General features: G+C 36.8%; 1 protein-coding gene across 6 annotated transcripts in view; it reads left to right on the top strand.

Moving 5' to 3' along the window:
* Spag16 (sperm associated antigen 16) overlaps positions 1-16,028 on the top strand; it is an 841,320-nt gene that overhangs the window by 77,184 nt on the left and 748,108 nt on the right. The window contains exon 10 of one of the 6 annotated variants that reach the window (XM_015988362.3): positions 9,459-12,358. The exons of the other annotated variants lie outside the window; for them this stretch is intronic. Within the exon in view, the coding sequence (XP_015843848.1) occupies positions 9,459-9,689 (231 nt within the window). The 3' untranslated portion in view covers positions 9,690-12,358. Of the gene's footprint in view, positions 1-9,458; positions 12,359-16,028 lie in introns of those variants that run through there. 6 annotated transcript variants of the gene reach the window in all.

Raw genomic sequence — 16,028 nt, 5'->3', positions numbered from 1 at the left:
GATGCTGCATTCTTTACTGGTAGCCTTGACGATTGCTCCTTTTCCTCCCCATGAAGGTAAGACAGCGGAATTTTGTGGGAATATGGACACTACTATATTTCTGCCCTATATTTAATTTTGGCCAGCTCCCACCAACCTCTCCAGGGTGTGATATTATTCTTCATTATATTGATCAGGGACTAGAGCAGCTTCAGAGGTTACCCCTTGACATTTCCCTTCACACTAATCCTGTTCCCACAGGTCAGGAACTAATTGGGTTATTTTGGCAACTGCCAAGTATATTCTTTGAGTGATATGAAATGTTTTTCCATCTCTGAACTCATTCCTTAGGCTGGTTAAGTTGATACATTTTGTGTGACTTAAATTGTACTTCAATTAAAATTTTGTAAAGATTAGATATTTCTTATCCAGATGGATGGAAGCAGAGTGTACACTGGAGAGGATGCATGAATAGAAGACAAATGGATGCTTCAACATTTTTACAATGAAACTTTTAAATACTTTATATTTAAAAAATTCAAATGTCAAAGGTTAGAAACATTTAAAAATGTCATGCCATTTTAATAGTTAAATACATTTTAAAAAATTTAGGAGAGTTACTATAAAATACATGTACTAAAATTTTTAGATTATTTGTTCAGGCAGCAGATTAGCTAGCAACAATTATTGAGAGCTCATTATTAGAAAAAAATATAGTTGGTACCCTTATAAATGGCTTTCAGTAGAGCTGAGCACATCACTTCTGCTATGGCCATTTATTCTTCCTCCTGTCCTGGGCTAGCCTTGCTGCGGCAGACACTGCGAGACCAGACTTCTGTAGACCACCTTTCCGTGTGATGACAAAGACAGAACCAGCTGTCTTTATTGAGCACTAACTAATGGCACAGACCCATTTAATCCAGTGACTGTCTGGTCAGTAGCTGCATATTTGATAGAAGGTTCCCAAGTGTGTGGAAGAACAGCACAGATGTCTTCTGAAAGGACAAGGGGACAGCTCCGGGATGCTCCCCAGGGATGCACACTCAGGCTTTGAGGGTGACATATTCAGATGCTACACTGTGGGTAAGATGGCAGGATTCTGGTGTCTTTTCAGCAGTATCTCTCCATGGTCTCCAGCACAGTATGATTGTGCCTCAAGAACAGCTACACAGTGTCCTAAGAGACCAACAGTAACAAATCCTTTGCCTGTGACAGAACAGGACACAGCTGTAGGTAGATGCTGTTCTTCTTACACTTTGCCATATAACACTTGGGGACCCACTTGCACCTATGTGAATACACTGATTGGTACTTCTGCAGTTGTAAATCTACAGTTATTGTCATAATACAAAACTGGGATTTCCAATTGTGCCATGATGTGAGTCAGTAGTGATTCCGGTGTTCTGCTTGCAAATGAAATGTATCAAATCCTCTTCTAGATGTTCCCTATTCTGTTGCATAACTGCTCCTGTGAGCCAATAACATTTAAAGATAATATAGAAATTGCACTGAAGGCTTTTCATTGATCTTACTTCAAAAAATTAATGTATCATATTCATTAGAGTATACAACATAATATATAATAAGGCAGTAATGTAACAATGCAGAAGAAACAGTTTCAATAATCTCCAATAATTTGACATGTATTCAGCTTAATTATCAGTGGCACATACAAGAATAGCTTTTTTGGAGCTTAGCTTATATGATGTATATAGGCAATTTAACAGCTTTCTTATAAGCTGTAGGTGAATTTTCATAAGCTGTGGATGGATTTTCAGTTTTATATATTTATTTTTAACTCCATTGAATACAATATTTTCTTAAGGGAACAAAGGGTATTATTTGAAGACTTCATTTAGTTCTTTTGTAACTTTTTCTCTTATGAGTTAGCTGTCATACTCCATTCCCTTTAGAGAAGCTTCTACAAACATTCCCCAGCACACATATTGGCAGATGCTGTTTCAGCAGTATGGAGGACTTTGAAGACTGATCCATATTTGAAACTCAGTCATCCCCTTGTATAATCATGGATATTACTTATCATGTATCCACCTCTATCAACCAAGAAGAATAAGATACTCACCATGGAGTTTTTAATCAGTATTCAGTAATAAAATATATATAAGACCTCTTTTCTAACACAGTTCCTACAACAGAATTTGTATTCAAGTAATGATAACATTTCCGTAGAAAAGGTTATTTACTGAGGCATCATAAATGCTATTTAAAATTATTTATTTATTTATTTATTTATTTATTTATTTATTTATTTATTTATTTATTTATTTTTGGTTTTTCGAGACAGGGTTTCTCTGTGTAGCTTTGCGCCTTTTCCTGGAACTCACTTGGTAGCCCAGGCTGGCCTCGAACTCACAGATATCCGCCTGCCTCTGCCTCCCGAGTGCTGGGATTAAAGGCGTGCACCACCACCGCCCGGCTTTAAAATTATTTTATGCTTGAGAATTTCACATATGTATACTATGAAATACAATGAATCATTGTCTATTCCATTTTTCTTTCCAGACTCTCCAATTCACCCATCACAACAACTTCTGACTTCGTCTTTCTTTTCCTTTTTTTCTTTTTTCCTTTTGATAATCCATTAAGTCCATCTAGTGTTGCCCATATGTAGATGAGTATAACAGGTCTTTCTTGTCAGACTTTCTTTGGAATGCCAGCCCCTTAACAATGACATGGAGACTTATTATTAATTATGAAAGCTTGACTTTAGTTTAGGCTTGTCCCAGTAGTTTTTATAACTTAAATGAATCCATTTCTGTCAATCTACATTCTACCACATGGCTCTTTACTTCTCCTCCATTCTGTACATCTGACTTCCTCAGTGTTTCACTGGCGTAATCTGCCTCTCTTCTTTCCAGAATCTCTCTGTCTCCCCAGAAGTTTCACCTGTACTCTACCTGCCTCGCTATTGGCCATTCAGCTCCTTATTAAAGCAATCAGAAGGCACCCCAGGCTGATGAGGCAAAACACAGAGACATCTTCACATTGTACAAAAGATTATCTCACAACACCTGAGTATGGGACCATCTACTGAAGCATAGGAAGCCTACCAACCAGTGGTTTGTTGATCAAACAAAACAAAAAGAAACAAAACCAAAGTCATTATCCCTCCTCCAGCATCTAACTACTGCTAATAGCTCCTCAGTATGGTGTGAGGCAGTAGAACACTCTTCTCACCAAGGCTGAGAGCGGTCTAGGTCTGCGGGGATGCACATAATATTTAGAAGGGAGTGTGTCAGCATGACCATTAGCAAAATAACAATACCAGATTCTACCCTAGGCCCTATGACCTCTAAGCCATGGGCTGGGACAAGGCTTATTGTACCAGGCATGGGATTCCTCCCTATGAATCAGGCCTCAAATCCAATCAGAAAGTGGTTACTTAGTAGGCCTATAATAGTCATGCCACTATTGCACCAGTGGGCAGGCCTTGCCTGGTAAGTGGGTGTTGCATCATGCGGGGTTCAGTACAGGTCAAGGCCATTTGTCAGCGTAGCACATCCAGCCCTGTGAAAAGTAGCCAGCAAGGAGGAAGTTCCCCTTGTCTATTTGAGATTAATTTCTCTGTGTCCTGCCTCTCAAATATGTGGTATCTTCAGCATCAGGGTCTTGCCATGTGGTGGTGGTGGTGGTAACTAACCAGGGGCAAGGACAATGGCTGATGTTGTTTGGGAACTTTTGGGGCATCCTTGACCAATAACTTGAAGGGAGCTAGCTCATGGCTCTATAGTTTTCCTTTTAAAAAAAATCCATGTCTTCTGGGAACAACATTGTCTACCCATGCAGCTTGAATTCTGTTTTTAAAGGTTTATTTAGAAATTATTTACTGACTAGTGGGTTAATGTAAGGTTTTGTTCATACATCCTTAGTTTTGGGTAACCTACCCACTACCTTCTCCTCTGTCTTATTCTCTATACTGCAACCCCCACTTAATTCTCTAACACACAGTATCTCTCCTGCTTCTTTCATTTCACAAGTATTCTGCTATCCTTTCAGTTACTTAATTATATTCATCAACTTGGGTTGTGAGATTGTAGGTTTCCATATGGTAGTTCATATCTGCTTTCTTTTGGCTTAGCATCCATTCCACTTTATCTCCTGTTTTCCCCGATATTCCCATACCCCCTTTTACTTAAGCATTTTGCCCACAGTGTTGCATCTATTTAATTACTATTATCTACTATTCCCTGTTCCCTAACTTGCCTCAACAAGCAAATGTAAATTACGGTAGTTTTAAGATTCTGTCTCATAGGGCTGGAGAGATGGCTCAGCAGTTAAAAGCACTGGCTGCTCTTCTAAGAGATCTATGTTCAATTCCAGACACCCAAATGGTAGCTCACAGCCATCTGTAACTTCAGTCCCAGTAGATATGACCCCTTCCCCAGTTCTGGTCTCCTTGGGCACCAGGCACGCATAAGGCACACAGACATATTTGCAGGTAAAACACTCAATACACATAAAATAAATACAGAGACTATTAAAAAAGATTCCATCTTATTCCAGTCAGAATGCCCATCATCAGGAATACAGATGGCAACAAATGCTGGCATGGATGTAGTGACTGGGGACCACTGGTATGATGCTGTCTGTCCTTGTGTTATGCCACTCCAAGTTGATGATAGAGTACTTCGAGAGCCTTATCCACATCAGGGCTAGGACCCTGCACTTTTTATAGTGTTGTAGTTGTTGTTAATATGTATAGAATTTTTGTTTATGGTATTATTTTCTACCTACAGTAAACTTGTTACAATCATGTTAACTAAATACACTTAACATTCTCCCAGTTAATGTGTATATTGTTTTATAATATGAGATCACCATATTTCAGATATGTAAAGTTAGTAAGAAATTAGTTTTTCATTGTTTCAGAGTTTGAAAACATGGAAATCATTGCAAAGTCTATGATGAGGTGCAAGTGAGAATTTTCATACCAATAATTAGCAAATGGTGTTGAATGTCTTCAACAGTTAGAATAATTCATTTATAAATCCCTGAGGAAATAAATTAACACAATATTTATTCATAAAGTTGTGCTGTAGCAAATTGATAAGGATTAAGCCAACTTGCCTATAATTCTTTTTTGGGTAGAAAATTAAATAAATATAAATTATTATATTCTGCTAAAATATTATGTTTATGTACTGCAACTAAATGTGAATCCTAATATAAGCAATTAAGAAATTCTAATCATTCTCAGGATTATACTTAACTATTAATTTTGAATTATAAATGTGTAACTGTGGATCATGAAAAAATGTAAGTAATAGAATATTGTAAATGTAGTCTGTTGTAACTTGTCTTTTCAGTTTATTGTTTTGTTTCTGAACCTCTTCCACAATGTACATGGCTGTAATTCAATTCACATTTACTTTCTGTCTTATTATTCATAAGGTTCAGGCTGTCTCCAAAATCTTAATCTAATAGCTAAGACTACCATAAATATTACTCAGTACATATCACTGGACATTCATAGAAGAGCTTTTATGGGAAATTAACCTAGGTGTGGAATTAGGAGAAGGATTTAATTAGACAACATTATTCTTACAAACCAGTTGGACATATTTGCAAACTTATGTGTAGAATTCTTCCTCGTGTACACCTTTTCCAATACTTGATATTTCCAGGCTTCGTAATTTTTGTCAGACTAATGAGTAAAATATACTACTGCATTGTGCATTAATTTTCATTTTGCTGGTTATTAAATGGAACATGTACTTTTTACTATAGGCAATTTATATTTTAGCTACTGTGAAATAACATTTCATAAATTTTTCCATTTTACTCCAAAATTGTTGATCTTTGAAACATAATTCCTCTGAGATTCATCCAAGCTGTTGTATAGCTCATTAATTTGTTCATTTTTATTGCCGAGTACTTATCAATTTGCTTTTTAAAAAGTAAGTAAATTCACCAATGAAATCATTTGGACCTCAAAATTTCTTTTTTGGGGAACACTTAACTTGCTAATGCAATTTCTTTAATAATTTTACGGTTTTATCTGTATTATTTCTCTTTAGATGAGTTCTGGCTGTTCATGTCGTCTGTGGAATTGTTCTGTTTCATCTCAGCTGTTTATCTTACAGTCATAAAGTCATTAATATCATTTTACTATTCTTCTAATGATGGCAGGATCTGTTGTGACTTCTTCTGATCCATTCCTGTGATTGTCGTCTCCTCTCCTGTGCCATTGTTCATCTTGTTACATAGGTGCTGATCAGTTTTACCGATTCTTTTTAAATAATTAGAGTTTTGATTCATTGAACTCTAATATTGTTTTTCTGTTTGCAATGTCACTATTTTCTGCTTTTATCCTTTTATTTTGTGGCTTTATTTTGAATTTGTTGTGCTCTTCTTTACTAGTTTTTTTTTTTTTTGAGGAAAGAAGTCCTATTATCGATTGAGCTATTTTATAGTCTATAATTCAAGTAACAATTTGTTGTGCATTCCATTCCCTCAGCATTGCTTAGCTTAATCTCATGTTTCAGTGTGTTATATTTGTATTTTCTATCAATTATATATTTTTCTCCTTACAGTTTCCTTTGAATTTTCCTTTTGGTCTCATAGATTACTTTAACAGTGTCCTGCTTAAATCTGTTTAGAGATTTTTTCCATCTCTTACTTAAATTTTTTTCAGAAAATATTGTTTTTTCCAATCCCTCAATATCTTTCCATCCCTCAGTCCAAGATCCTCTTCACCTCCCTACATACCCAACTTTATGTTCTTTCTCTTTCTTTAAAAAAAAATCCCCAGAAAAAATTGAAAATCAAGACAAAGAAAAGATAAGACAAAAATGCCAAAACAAAATAAAATGAAACAAAAAGTCCACAGAACAACCATGGAGTTCCTCTAGTGTTGGCCAGATTCTCTTGGGCATGGGCCTGCCCTGGAGTGTGGGTGATACTTCGTTGATAAAAACTTATTTTCCCTTTGCCAGCAAATGTCAGTTGCAGATAGCTTCTAAGTTAGAAATGGGACCCTGTGTCCACCTCCTCCTCTCAGAGCTGTGACCCCCTTCTGGTTTAAACCTATGCAGGTCCTATCCATGTTGCCACAGTCTTTGTGAGTTCATAAGTACACTACTCTTGTTGTGTCTGGGAGACACAGTTTTTCCTTGAAGTCATCCATAACCTCTGGCTCTTACAGTCTTGACAAAACCATCACCCAACTAGAACTTTTACTCCTGCTAACTTTCCTGGTGCTAGGAGGCACTCAGCCAGCTATAGGAGGAGAAAGGTAATCATCACTTTCATCCGGGTACAAACTCCGCAGTCTACAACAGTAACCTGCCTACAAGATAAGCTGGTGCAGTAGTGGAACAAATGTAATGGAGGTAGCCAACTACTTTCTGATTGGATTTAAGGACCACTCCATGGGATGAAACCCATACTTGATATTGCCAAAGTGGCCCAGATTCTGAGACTAGCTAGTTCTGGCACCTGGGGAAAACCAACTACTATTCTTCTACTAAAGGAGCACAGTAATAAAATGAATCCTGATGATATATTGCTCTGCCCATAGATCAGTGCTCCCCTTCCTTACTCCTTCTCAGAGAAGCTTTTCCTTGAAGTAGATGATAATTAACATAGAGACTCACAACTGGAAGCTGTGAAATAAGTGAGAGGCTTTAGATCACTCAATCCCTCACTAAACCCCTCCCCTGAAGGTTCAAGGATCAATGTGAAAGAAGAGACAGAAACATTTTAGATATTTTCCTTACTATCTTGTTTTGAAGTTCTGGCAGGGGATTGAAGCTACTCCTATACTTATGACTGACCATGAGTCCTCCTCTATGGCCAGATACTGCTCAACTAACTGCAGTTTCAGGTGGGATGCTTAGGGAGTGGTGAGGGAGGAAGGGATATCCACCTAGCCAACCAAGTTAGCCAAATCAACCCTGACAATCTGTAGGGTGATAACTGTCACACCAGATTGCCCTCAAATCCATAGATCTTCTGTGAGATTTCTAGCTAAAGTTGCCCAGATTATCCTAGGATCTGAGAGCACATTATCTTGTGTTTTGTCAAGAGTCAGGCATGATTCACCTTCTTTGCTTCCCATGGGTAGGAATGTTAAAATGTGCCCCCACTACGGTATTTCTTCAGTGTTGGATCAGCAGTCAGCTTACCATTCTGTTTATTTCTTTTAGCATCCTACAGTGTTGTCTCTTGAATTATTTCTAGAGTTTGTTTCTACTTGGTGCAGAATAGGAGGAGCAGAGGTCCCCCAACCCCATTTCTGTGGGTAGCATATCTCTTAATACAATTGAGGACTTTCTATATTTAATTGCATTTCTATAGTTATTTTATGATATTGTAATATAGAATGTGATAGAAATGTACTTTATATTTATATGTATGGCATAATTTATTAGATGGTGCTTTTTCCAGTGACTTTTAGTATATCTTTGCCATTTAGCTAGTATCAAAATGAGTTACTATTTTATTTCTGTAACAAATACCCAAGGAAAACAATAAAGTCATACTTTATTTCAGTGTTTCAGAGAGTTCACTTCCTGGCCAGCTGGTCCTACTGATTCTGTTTTGTTTAGAGGGACAGCATCATGGCAAGAGGATGTGGTAGAGCACAGCTGCTCACCTCATGCAGCCAGAGAGCCAAAAAAGATAGAGGTCCACAGAAAAGACATAGATCTCAAGGACACATACACAGGGTCTCACTTTTGCTGACTTGGTCCACCTCTGAAATTTCCTGTTATCCCAGAAAACATCACCAAGATATGATGTATCAATAGATAAGCCATTGACTAGGTCAGATTTTTCACGTCCCATCAGGTTGCAAGGATTGGATTTAATAGGCAAACACCAAGCCTTCAAGAATGAGCATTTTCTGGGGGTACCTTATATCCAAATTTTACTATCACATATACATATTTTTCTTTCCAGACTTTCCATTGACGATTTTTTTTTACTTCTGTGGCAATAGTAAGCTTTGTATTTATTACACTATGTATATTATATAGATTATATTTGTATAATATGATGTGGTATATTATAGTACTATATTAATATTATATAATATACAATTCTCCCATATTTAATGATTGATTGTATCTCAGAACCTTTCAATCTTATTTTTCTTCTTCAGTGGTATTTTTTATCTATTCTTATACATTTATTTTTCTATGTATAATTTGAAAATGTTTGCCAAATTCCTTAAAGTGTTTCTTTTCTCATGACTTTTATAGAAAATGTGTCTGATTGATTCATCAATGAGAAGGTTCTCCATCTCTAACATTGTATCTTTCAATGCTTTAATTTCTGTGGTTAATTGCCCCATTTTGCCTTGATTTTCTTTCAGTGTCTTGCATTAACCTTTAAAACATTTTCTCCATGCAGATCTTTTACTTGTTTGTGTGAAATGTAATTTTAAATATTTTATACTTTTGCTGTTGTAAATGATCTTTTAAAAATTAATGACTTGTTTCTTTCTTGGCTTTAAGGCCTCCTTCAACAGAATCCAAGATTGTGCTAATACACTCAGTACAAGACCATCGCTTTGCCCAACTCCATGCCTCTGTCACCAGGAGTGGAGAAGAACCTCTCAAACTTGGAATAAGACCACACCTCAGCTGGGCTCCATTAGCAAAAGACAGCAGAGTACAGGGACACCCAGAATGAGACCACCCAAGTCATCTTGTCTCTATCAGCCTGCGCCAAATGGAAGATTCTGAGCAATCCATCTTCCTCAGTTTTCCTTCCTGCATCCTGTCTTTTTATCAACACCCTTGCTCTTCTTCCTTGTTCTTTCTGGACTTCTGAAGGAGCCCAAGATTCTCAGCTCATCATTTATTGTCAGAACTTTAATCTCACCATATCACCCTTTCTGACCAATCAGTCTCTATTTTCCTAACTCCTGAAACTGTTGTACTTAATGGACTCAAGTTGAGTTTTCATGTTCTGTTGTAGAGCCCCCTCTGTCCTGTGCCACTGGAAATCATCTAGTTGCTCCAGTGGGGTCTTGGCAAGTGGTTAGCAGTCAGTTCTTTAAAGAGAGGCATGAGGTGGACAGTGATGATGTTCGAAATACGCCTCAGCAGTTGAAGCTACTAACTCTACTGATTTGAACTGGAAACTGGTGCTCACAGTCAGGCTCCTGAGCCAGCTCCAGCAAGCCATGTCTTGAAAGCACCATCAGAGTTCTTTATTTTCTCTATACTCAGTCAGTGGCACTGGACCTTAGCTTCCTTTTGCTACTCCAGCCCTGGTCCTTCCCTGTTTCTTGACTATTCCTTTCCTTGAATCCCATTTTGATCAGATTATCCCACTCATAATAATTGCTTATTATAGGCACATCTTTTCTAGTGATTTTTTTATAAATGGAAAACGGTGACTCCCTGAGACATTGCCATTTTCTTTATGATTCCTACCTAACATTTAATGATTTAAATGTTCTCATGGACAATGCTTCCAACACCTTGGACTTTGAACTTCTTGACATTTGTCCCCTGTGACAACACATCATCATTCGCAGTCACTCATTCTCACAGACATTTCTTAGGCCTTGTTGCTGCTCATAAATGACTCTTAATTTCATATACTGTTTGTGCCTCACTCCTGAACCCTGCCTATAAATCAGCATTCAGTTTTTATATGTTTTTATCACTCCCTGTGTGTGACAGGGCTTTGAGTTCTATAGACACATTCCTGACTGTAATTTACATTATGTGGGACCATCTCTTCACTGAGCTCTGATTTTAAGTACCCAACAGCCCACATGACTGCTGATCAGATACTGATTTCCTGTCACAGTTGTCTCCATTTACTTTTCCACATCTGTTAAAGGAATGCCACCCTTCCCATTCCTTAGCCAAAACCCCTCTGCACTTAATCTGAGGTGTCTGTCTGTCTCCCCTCGCTTTTAATATGAAAAATTATTTTTTATGCTCTTGAAGATTTTCTTTCTTTTTGTACCACCAGCACTGTTTCCCTTTCTTCCTCCTCCCCTGTCTCCAGACCCCACTCTAGCTCTTGCTCGTGTGATTGTGTTCTTCATCTGTTACTAAGATTATTGTAGAAACCTCCTAACTAGTCTCTGCTTTGTCCTTATTTTCCCATAAACACAGTAGCTAGAGCCATCATTTTAAAAGGGCCAACTGATAACCTTCCTTTGCTGAAATCTTTTCAGTGACCTTCTGTTTTAATGATAGTCACAGGGAATTCCAAGCATGATGACTTCTGAGGCTTTCTGCCTTCCCTCCTCTTCACCTCTCTTCCCTGTTCTCCTGGTACGTATTGCATCCATAGTCTAGCCTTCCATGAATTTCTAGAACACTGTGGATATGCTCCTTTCTTGGGACATTTGCATTGGAGACCTTGTTTGTGTTGTTCACTTGGACACCTTAAGGTCTCATGCCCTTATCTCCAGTTAACCCAATTCCCTTTAATTTTCTTCCATAGCTACACAATCTAATTATATTTAGTTATTGTTTATTTTTAAGATAGGGTCTCATTATGATATAGCTCTGCCTAGTCTTACACAAAAAATTATCCTGCCTTAGCCTCCTCAGCACAGATATTTGTGTTCATACCATCACTCCCAGCCCAGTCTAAACCATAATGCGCTTACTTATTCCTGGATACTTCCTCCCTCTCTTTCCCACTCTACTTTCCCTTATGTGCCTTACATGTCCATATGTTGTGCTGATCAACTTGTTCATCGTGATTCTTGTCACTAAAATGTCAGTGCCATAAGGGCAAGAAAGTCCAGTTTTTTATTTAGTTCTGTGTTGTTTCCAGTACCACAGACACATCTGGAAAATAGATGTCACAGTTTTGCTCATCTTCATGAGTGCATAAGTAAAAGTGTGTTCTGAGATTGTTATATAAAATACATTTGCTTAGCAGTAATTGATCCGAAATAGTTACCTTTTAAGTTTTATTTTTCATATGGTTTGTAGTTTGGTGGAACTTCCTACTAAGTAGTGATATCATCTGTGAATAATGATAATTTTCCTCAGTTATAACTGGAAATTTTTGTTTTGCTTATGGTTGAGTATTGTTTAGAAGGTCCAGAAAGTTATTATATATGTAAATAGGCATTACCACCCTGTTAATGTAGAAAGGAATGCTTCTGATATTGCAACACAAGAAATATTTGTTTCTTGTGTTTATTAAGTTTTTTGTGCTTCACCATGAATGTCTAACCTTTTAATAATATGTTAATGACAATTTGTAAATCATGTTTAAGTGTTAAGATTTTATTTCATCATGGATATTGTGTCTTCTGGGTCTGAGATGATTTCTCCCATTAATATTTCAGTGTGGTAAATGCAATTGTAGATTTTCTAAATAAATGTTATTTTCCATATCTAGAATAAAACTAACCCATTCCTTGTGTGTGATTGGTTTGTGTAGTGCTGGATATCACTATAATTGTTATCACTTGCCTCACTTCTATTAGGAAGGTCATTTCTATACTGTAAGATTAGTCTTGAGCTTCCAAAAACTGTTATCCTTTGAAATTTTGAATTAACTGAATAATATCTTTAAATATTCTTTAGAAAGGTTTTAATATCATGAGACCTTTATTTTATATGTACAGTAGAAATTTCAGTAAAGCTAATTAGAAACTGTACTTGGAAGATTTTACATTGTCACTTCTGGCTCCTTTTTAATATAAAAAAACTGTTGAGTTAGTCATTCTTAGATCAACTCTGGAAAGTTATGAAGTAACAAGTTTACATTAATTTGGACATGTTGTCAACGTTTTGAACTTACCAGTTTGCAGCTATTGGTCACATTTTGTCATCTGTTCACTTGCCAGTGACCCACTGTTACAGCTTTTCTTGTTGGTGAGCTGTTACCTTGCAATCCTCTTTTCCAGGCCATAAGGGCATCCTCATTCCTCAGCCATGTTCCTTGGTCTGTGGTGACTTTACTGGTACTTCTGAGTGTTGTCATTATTCTGTGCTTCTGTTATTTCCTGTTCTTTACAGGCCTTGAGTTCATTCTGTTCCTTATAGTCAGTCTTCCATGGGTCATACATAGTTAGCTAATTTTAACCCACTATTATAAGTATTTTGTATTATAATGTCCCTTCTAAATACTTTTATCTAATTTTTCCATACAATGCATTTAGTCATATTCATATTTGCCCTCCCCTAATTCCTACCATATACTCCCTATACATTTAATTTCATTCTTTCTCTCTCAACCTAAAATATGATCTTAAGTGTGTATGCTCAAGAAGTACATGTATTTCCTCATTTGGGGGTACAAAGTTTTATATGTATATAATACAGCTTGATTCTTATATATCATTCTTATCTATGACATAAACCAAAGCAAGATCAAGCCAGACAAAATCCCATCATGGAGGAAGGGAGGTAAGCAATGCTGAGAGTAGGGCCAGAGTGCAAACAGGATGAACTTGTGACATGAAATAGGAAGAATCTTTCCATGTTCTCACCAATGTGTGTTATCATTACCTGCAGGATAGATGGAAATATTTGCCATTACTGTTTATAGTGTTTCTTTATTCACAAGTGAGTTGAGATTCTTCGAAGTATTATAGAGAATTTGGAATCCATACTTTTTTATTTATTTCTTTAGGAGTTGGGGAGGGAGGCATGTACTACTCTGTGCCTCCTGGAGGTCAGAGAAAGAAATTAATTCTCTATTTCCACCATATGGATCCTTGGGGTCAAACTCACATCTTAGGCTTGGCAGCAAGTGCCCTTAACTGCTGAACCATTTCACTGGCCTGGTTCTCATTTTTTAACTCTGTGTGTGTGTGTGTGTGTGTGTGTGTGTGTGTGTGTGTGTGTGTGTGTGTGTGTAAGCCAGAAGACAGTATTTAGTGTCTTTGATTGCTGTCCATTTTATCTGTTGAGACATGTTCTCTCAATAACCTGGTGCTGTCCATTTTATCTGTTGAGACATGTTCTCTCAATAATCTGGTGCTAACCCATTTCCTAGATTGACTAGTGAATGAGCTCCAAAATCCTCTTGTCCACTCCACATTTCTCTCTAACACAAGGTTACAGATATGCCCAACAATGCCAGGCTTTTAGGTGGGAGCTGAGTGTCTGAATTCATACATGCTCAGCAAGCACTTTACCCACTGAGGCTTTTCTGCAGTTCCCAGAGTTTTCCTTTAATAAAATGGCTGTGTTGTTTGTTTTCTATGAATTTAATCAATATTATCACTCTCTCTAGACAGGATTTCTCTATGTAGCCTTTGCTATCCTGGAACATACTCTGTAGACCAGGCTAGCCTCAAACTCACAGAGATCCGCCTGCCTCTGCCTCCCAAGTGCTGGGATTAAAGGCGTGCGCCACTACCACCTGGCTTTAGTAAGTTTTCTTTATTGAATAATGGCATGAAGTTTCTGTCCTCCAGCTAATTTCAAAAATAATGTTGACAGCTGCAATTGTTTTTACATTGGTTTATGATAATATTTAACATACATGTATAAAATTTGTATTTTATCATCATTTTAATTTCACTGATTTTTAATATTTTCATAAGACATTCTCATCATGGGTTACTGATTACCAAATTTTTCTTCTAGAATTTTTGTGATTTTATATATTATATTTACTTTATCCTAGACTTATTTGTTATAATTTGTATGAAATGTTACAATCCATCTATTTTCTTTAATGAATAAGAAATGGTTAATTTTCCCAGTATATACAAATCTGAGAAAACCTATTATGAATGCAGAGAAAACATACTCCTAAACTTCCCATACTGTGTTATCTCTAACTAGTTACAGTTTTGATGGTGCCTTTTCTATGCTACCAATTTTAAAAGTCCATAACCTATTTTTTATTTTTAAAATAATTTGTTTCTTAAAGAACCAAAGTATTTAAATGAAGAGTATTCAATACTGATTTTGAAATGAATGCCACTGGATTTGTGAATGTAAGGACAGAGCTTATGTGTAATCCTGTATGTGCCAGTTCTCTGTGTAATCCTGTGTTAACTGTGGGTAGTTCCCATGATGTGCCAGCTCTCTGTGTAATCCTGTGTTAATTCCGTGGATAGTTCCCATGATATGCCAGCTCTCTGTGTAATCCTGTATTAACTGTGGGTAGTTCCCATGATGTGCCAGCTCTCTGTGTAATCCTGTATTAACTGTGGGTAGTTCCCATGATGTGCCAGCTCTCTGTGTAATCCTGTGTTAACTGTGGGTAGTTCCCATGATGTACTAGCTCTCATGATCATAATCGGACATTATCTGCTCTATCATCATTTATTTGGAAAAGCTTGTTTTCTGGCAAATGGTTATCATTAACATAGAGTAAATTTAATTGCAGTTTGTGGATGCAAATTTAATCTAAGAAATAGTGCATCTTGCATTCTTGATCGAGAGAAGTAGTACAAAGTGGAACATAAAGCCTTATGTCCTATGTGGTTAAAGATATCATCAGAAGCTGAATGGGGAAACTAAAGAGAAGAATTTAATGATAATGGCCATTATTATTATTATTATTGCTTATTTGGCCATCTTCATCCATATAGGGCTCACTATAATTTAATATAATATTTATTACATCTAAAAAGATTAATAGAATTATTTTACATTATGCCCGTTGTTCAGTTAAAGAGTCTGAATTTACTTGACTGTACGAAATAATCTATTTTAATGTGCTTCATCAAATGGCATAGAATTAAATGTGTGTTTGGAGCAACCTCTCAGGTGTGTATAGACTCTCCTTGCTGGCTCTGTAATCTCAGACAGGAACTTGGCTGTGTTCTTGTGATAAGCCGATTCTTGGTGAGCTTTCTTTCCCCAGTATAATTTTCCCTATTGCATCCTCTATGTCTTTAATGTTCATGTATTAATTAATTTAGATGGATAAGAATGAGCTGAAGCCATTCTCAAGTCAGCAGTTAATTATAGCCACAAGTACTTTGGGCTTAGAGTTGGAACCCTGTTGTAGAATATTATTTTCAGGTGTGTTACTTTTGTTTATCTTGTATTTGTTTAACTCTGTGAAGCTGTGTTACTGGGCCTGTCTAAAACACCTGATGGTCTAATAAAGAACTGGCCAATAGCAAG

Source organism: Peromyscus maniculatus, chromosome 13 (assembly GCF_049852395.1).
Source record: "Peromyscus maniculatus bairdii isolate BWxNUB_F1_BW_parent chromosome 13, HU_Pman_BW_mat_3.1, whole genome shotgun sequence".
Lineage (NCBI taxonomy): Eukaryota > Metazoa > Chordata > Mammalia > Rodentia > Cricetidae > Peromyscus > Peromyscus maniculatus.
The sequence above is the reverse complement of the archived record's forward strand: the minus strand, read 5'-3'. Positions and strand labels throughout refer to the sequence as shown.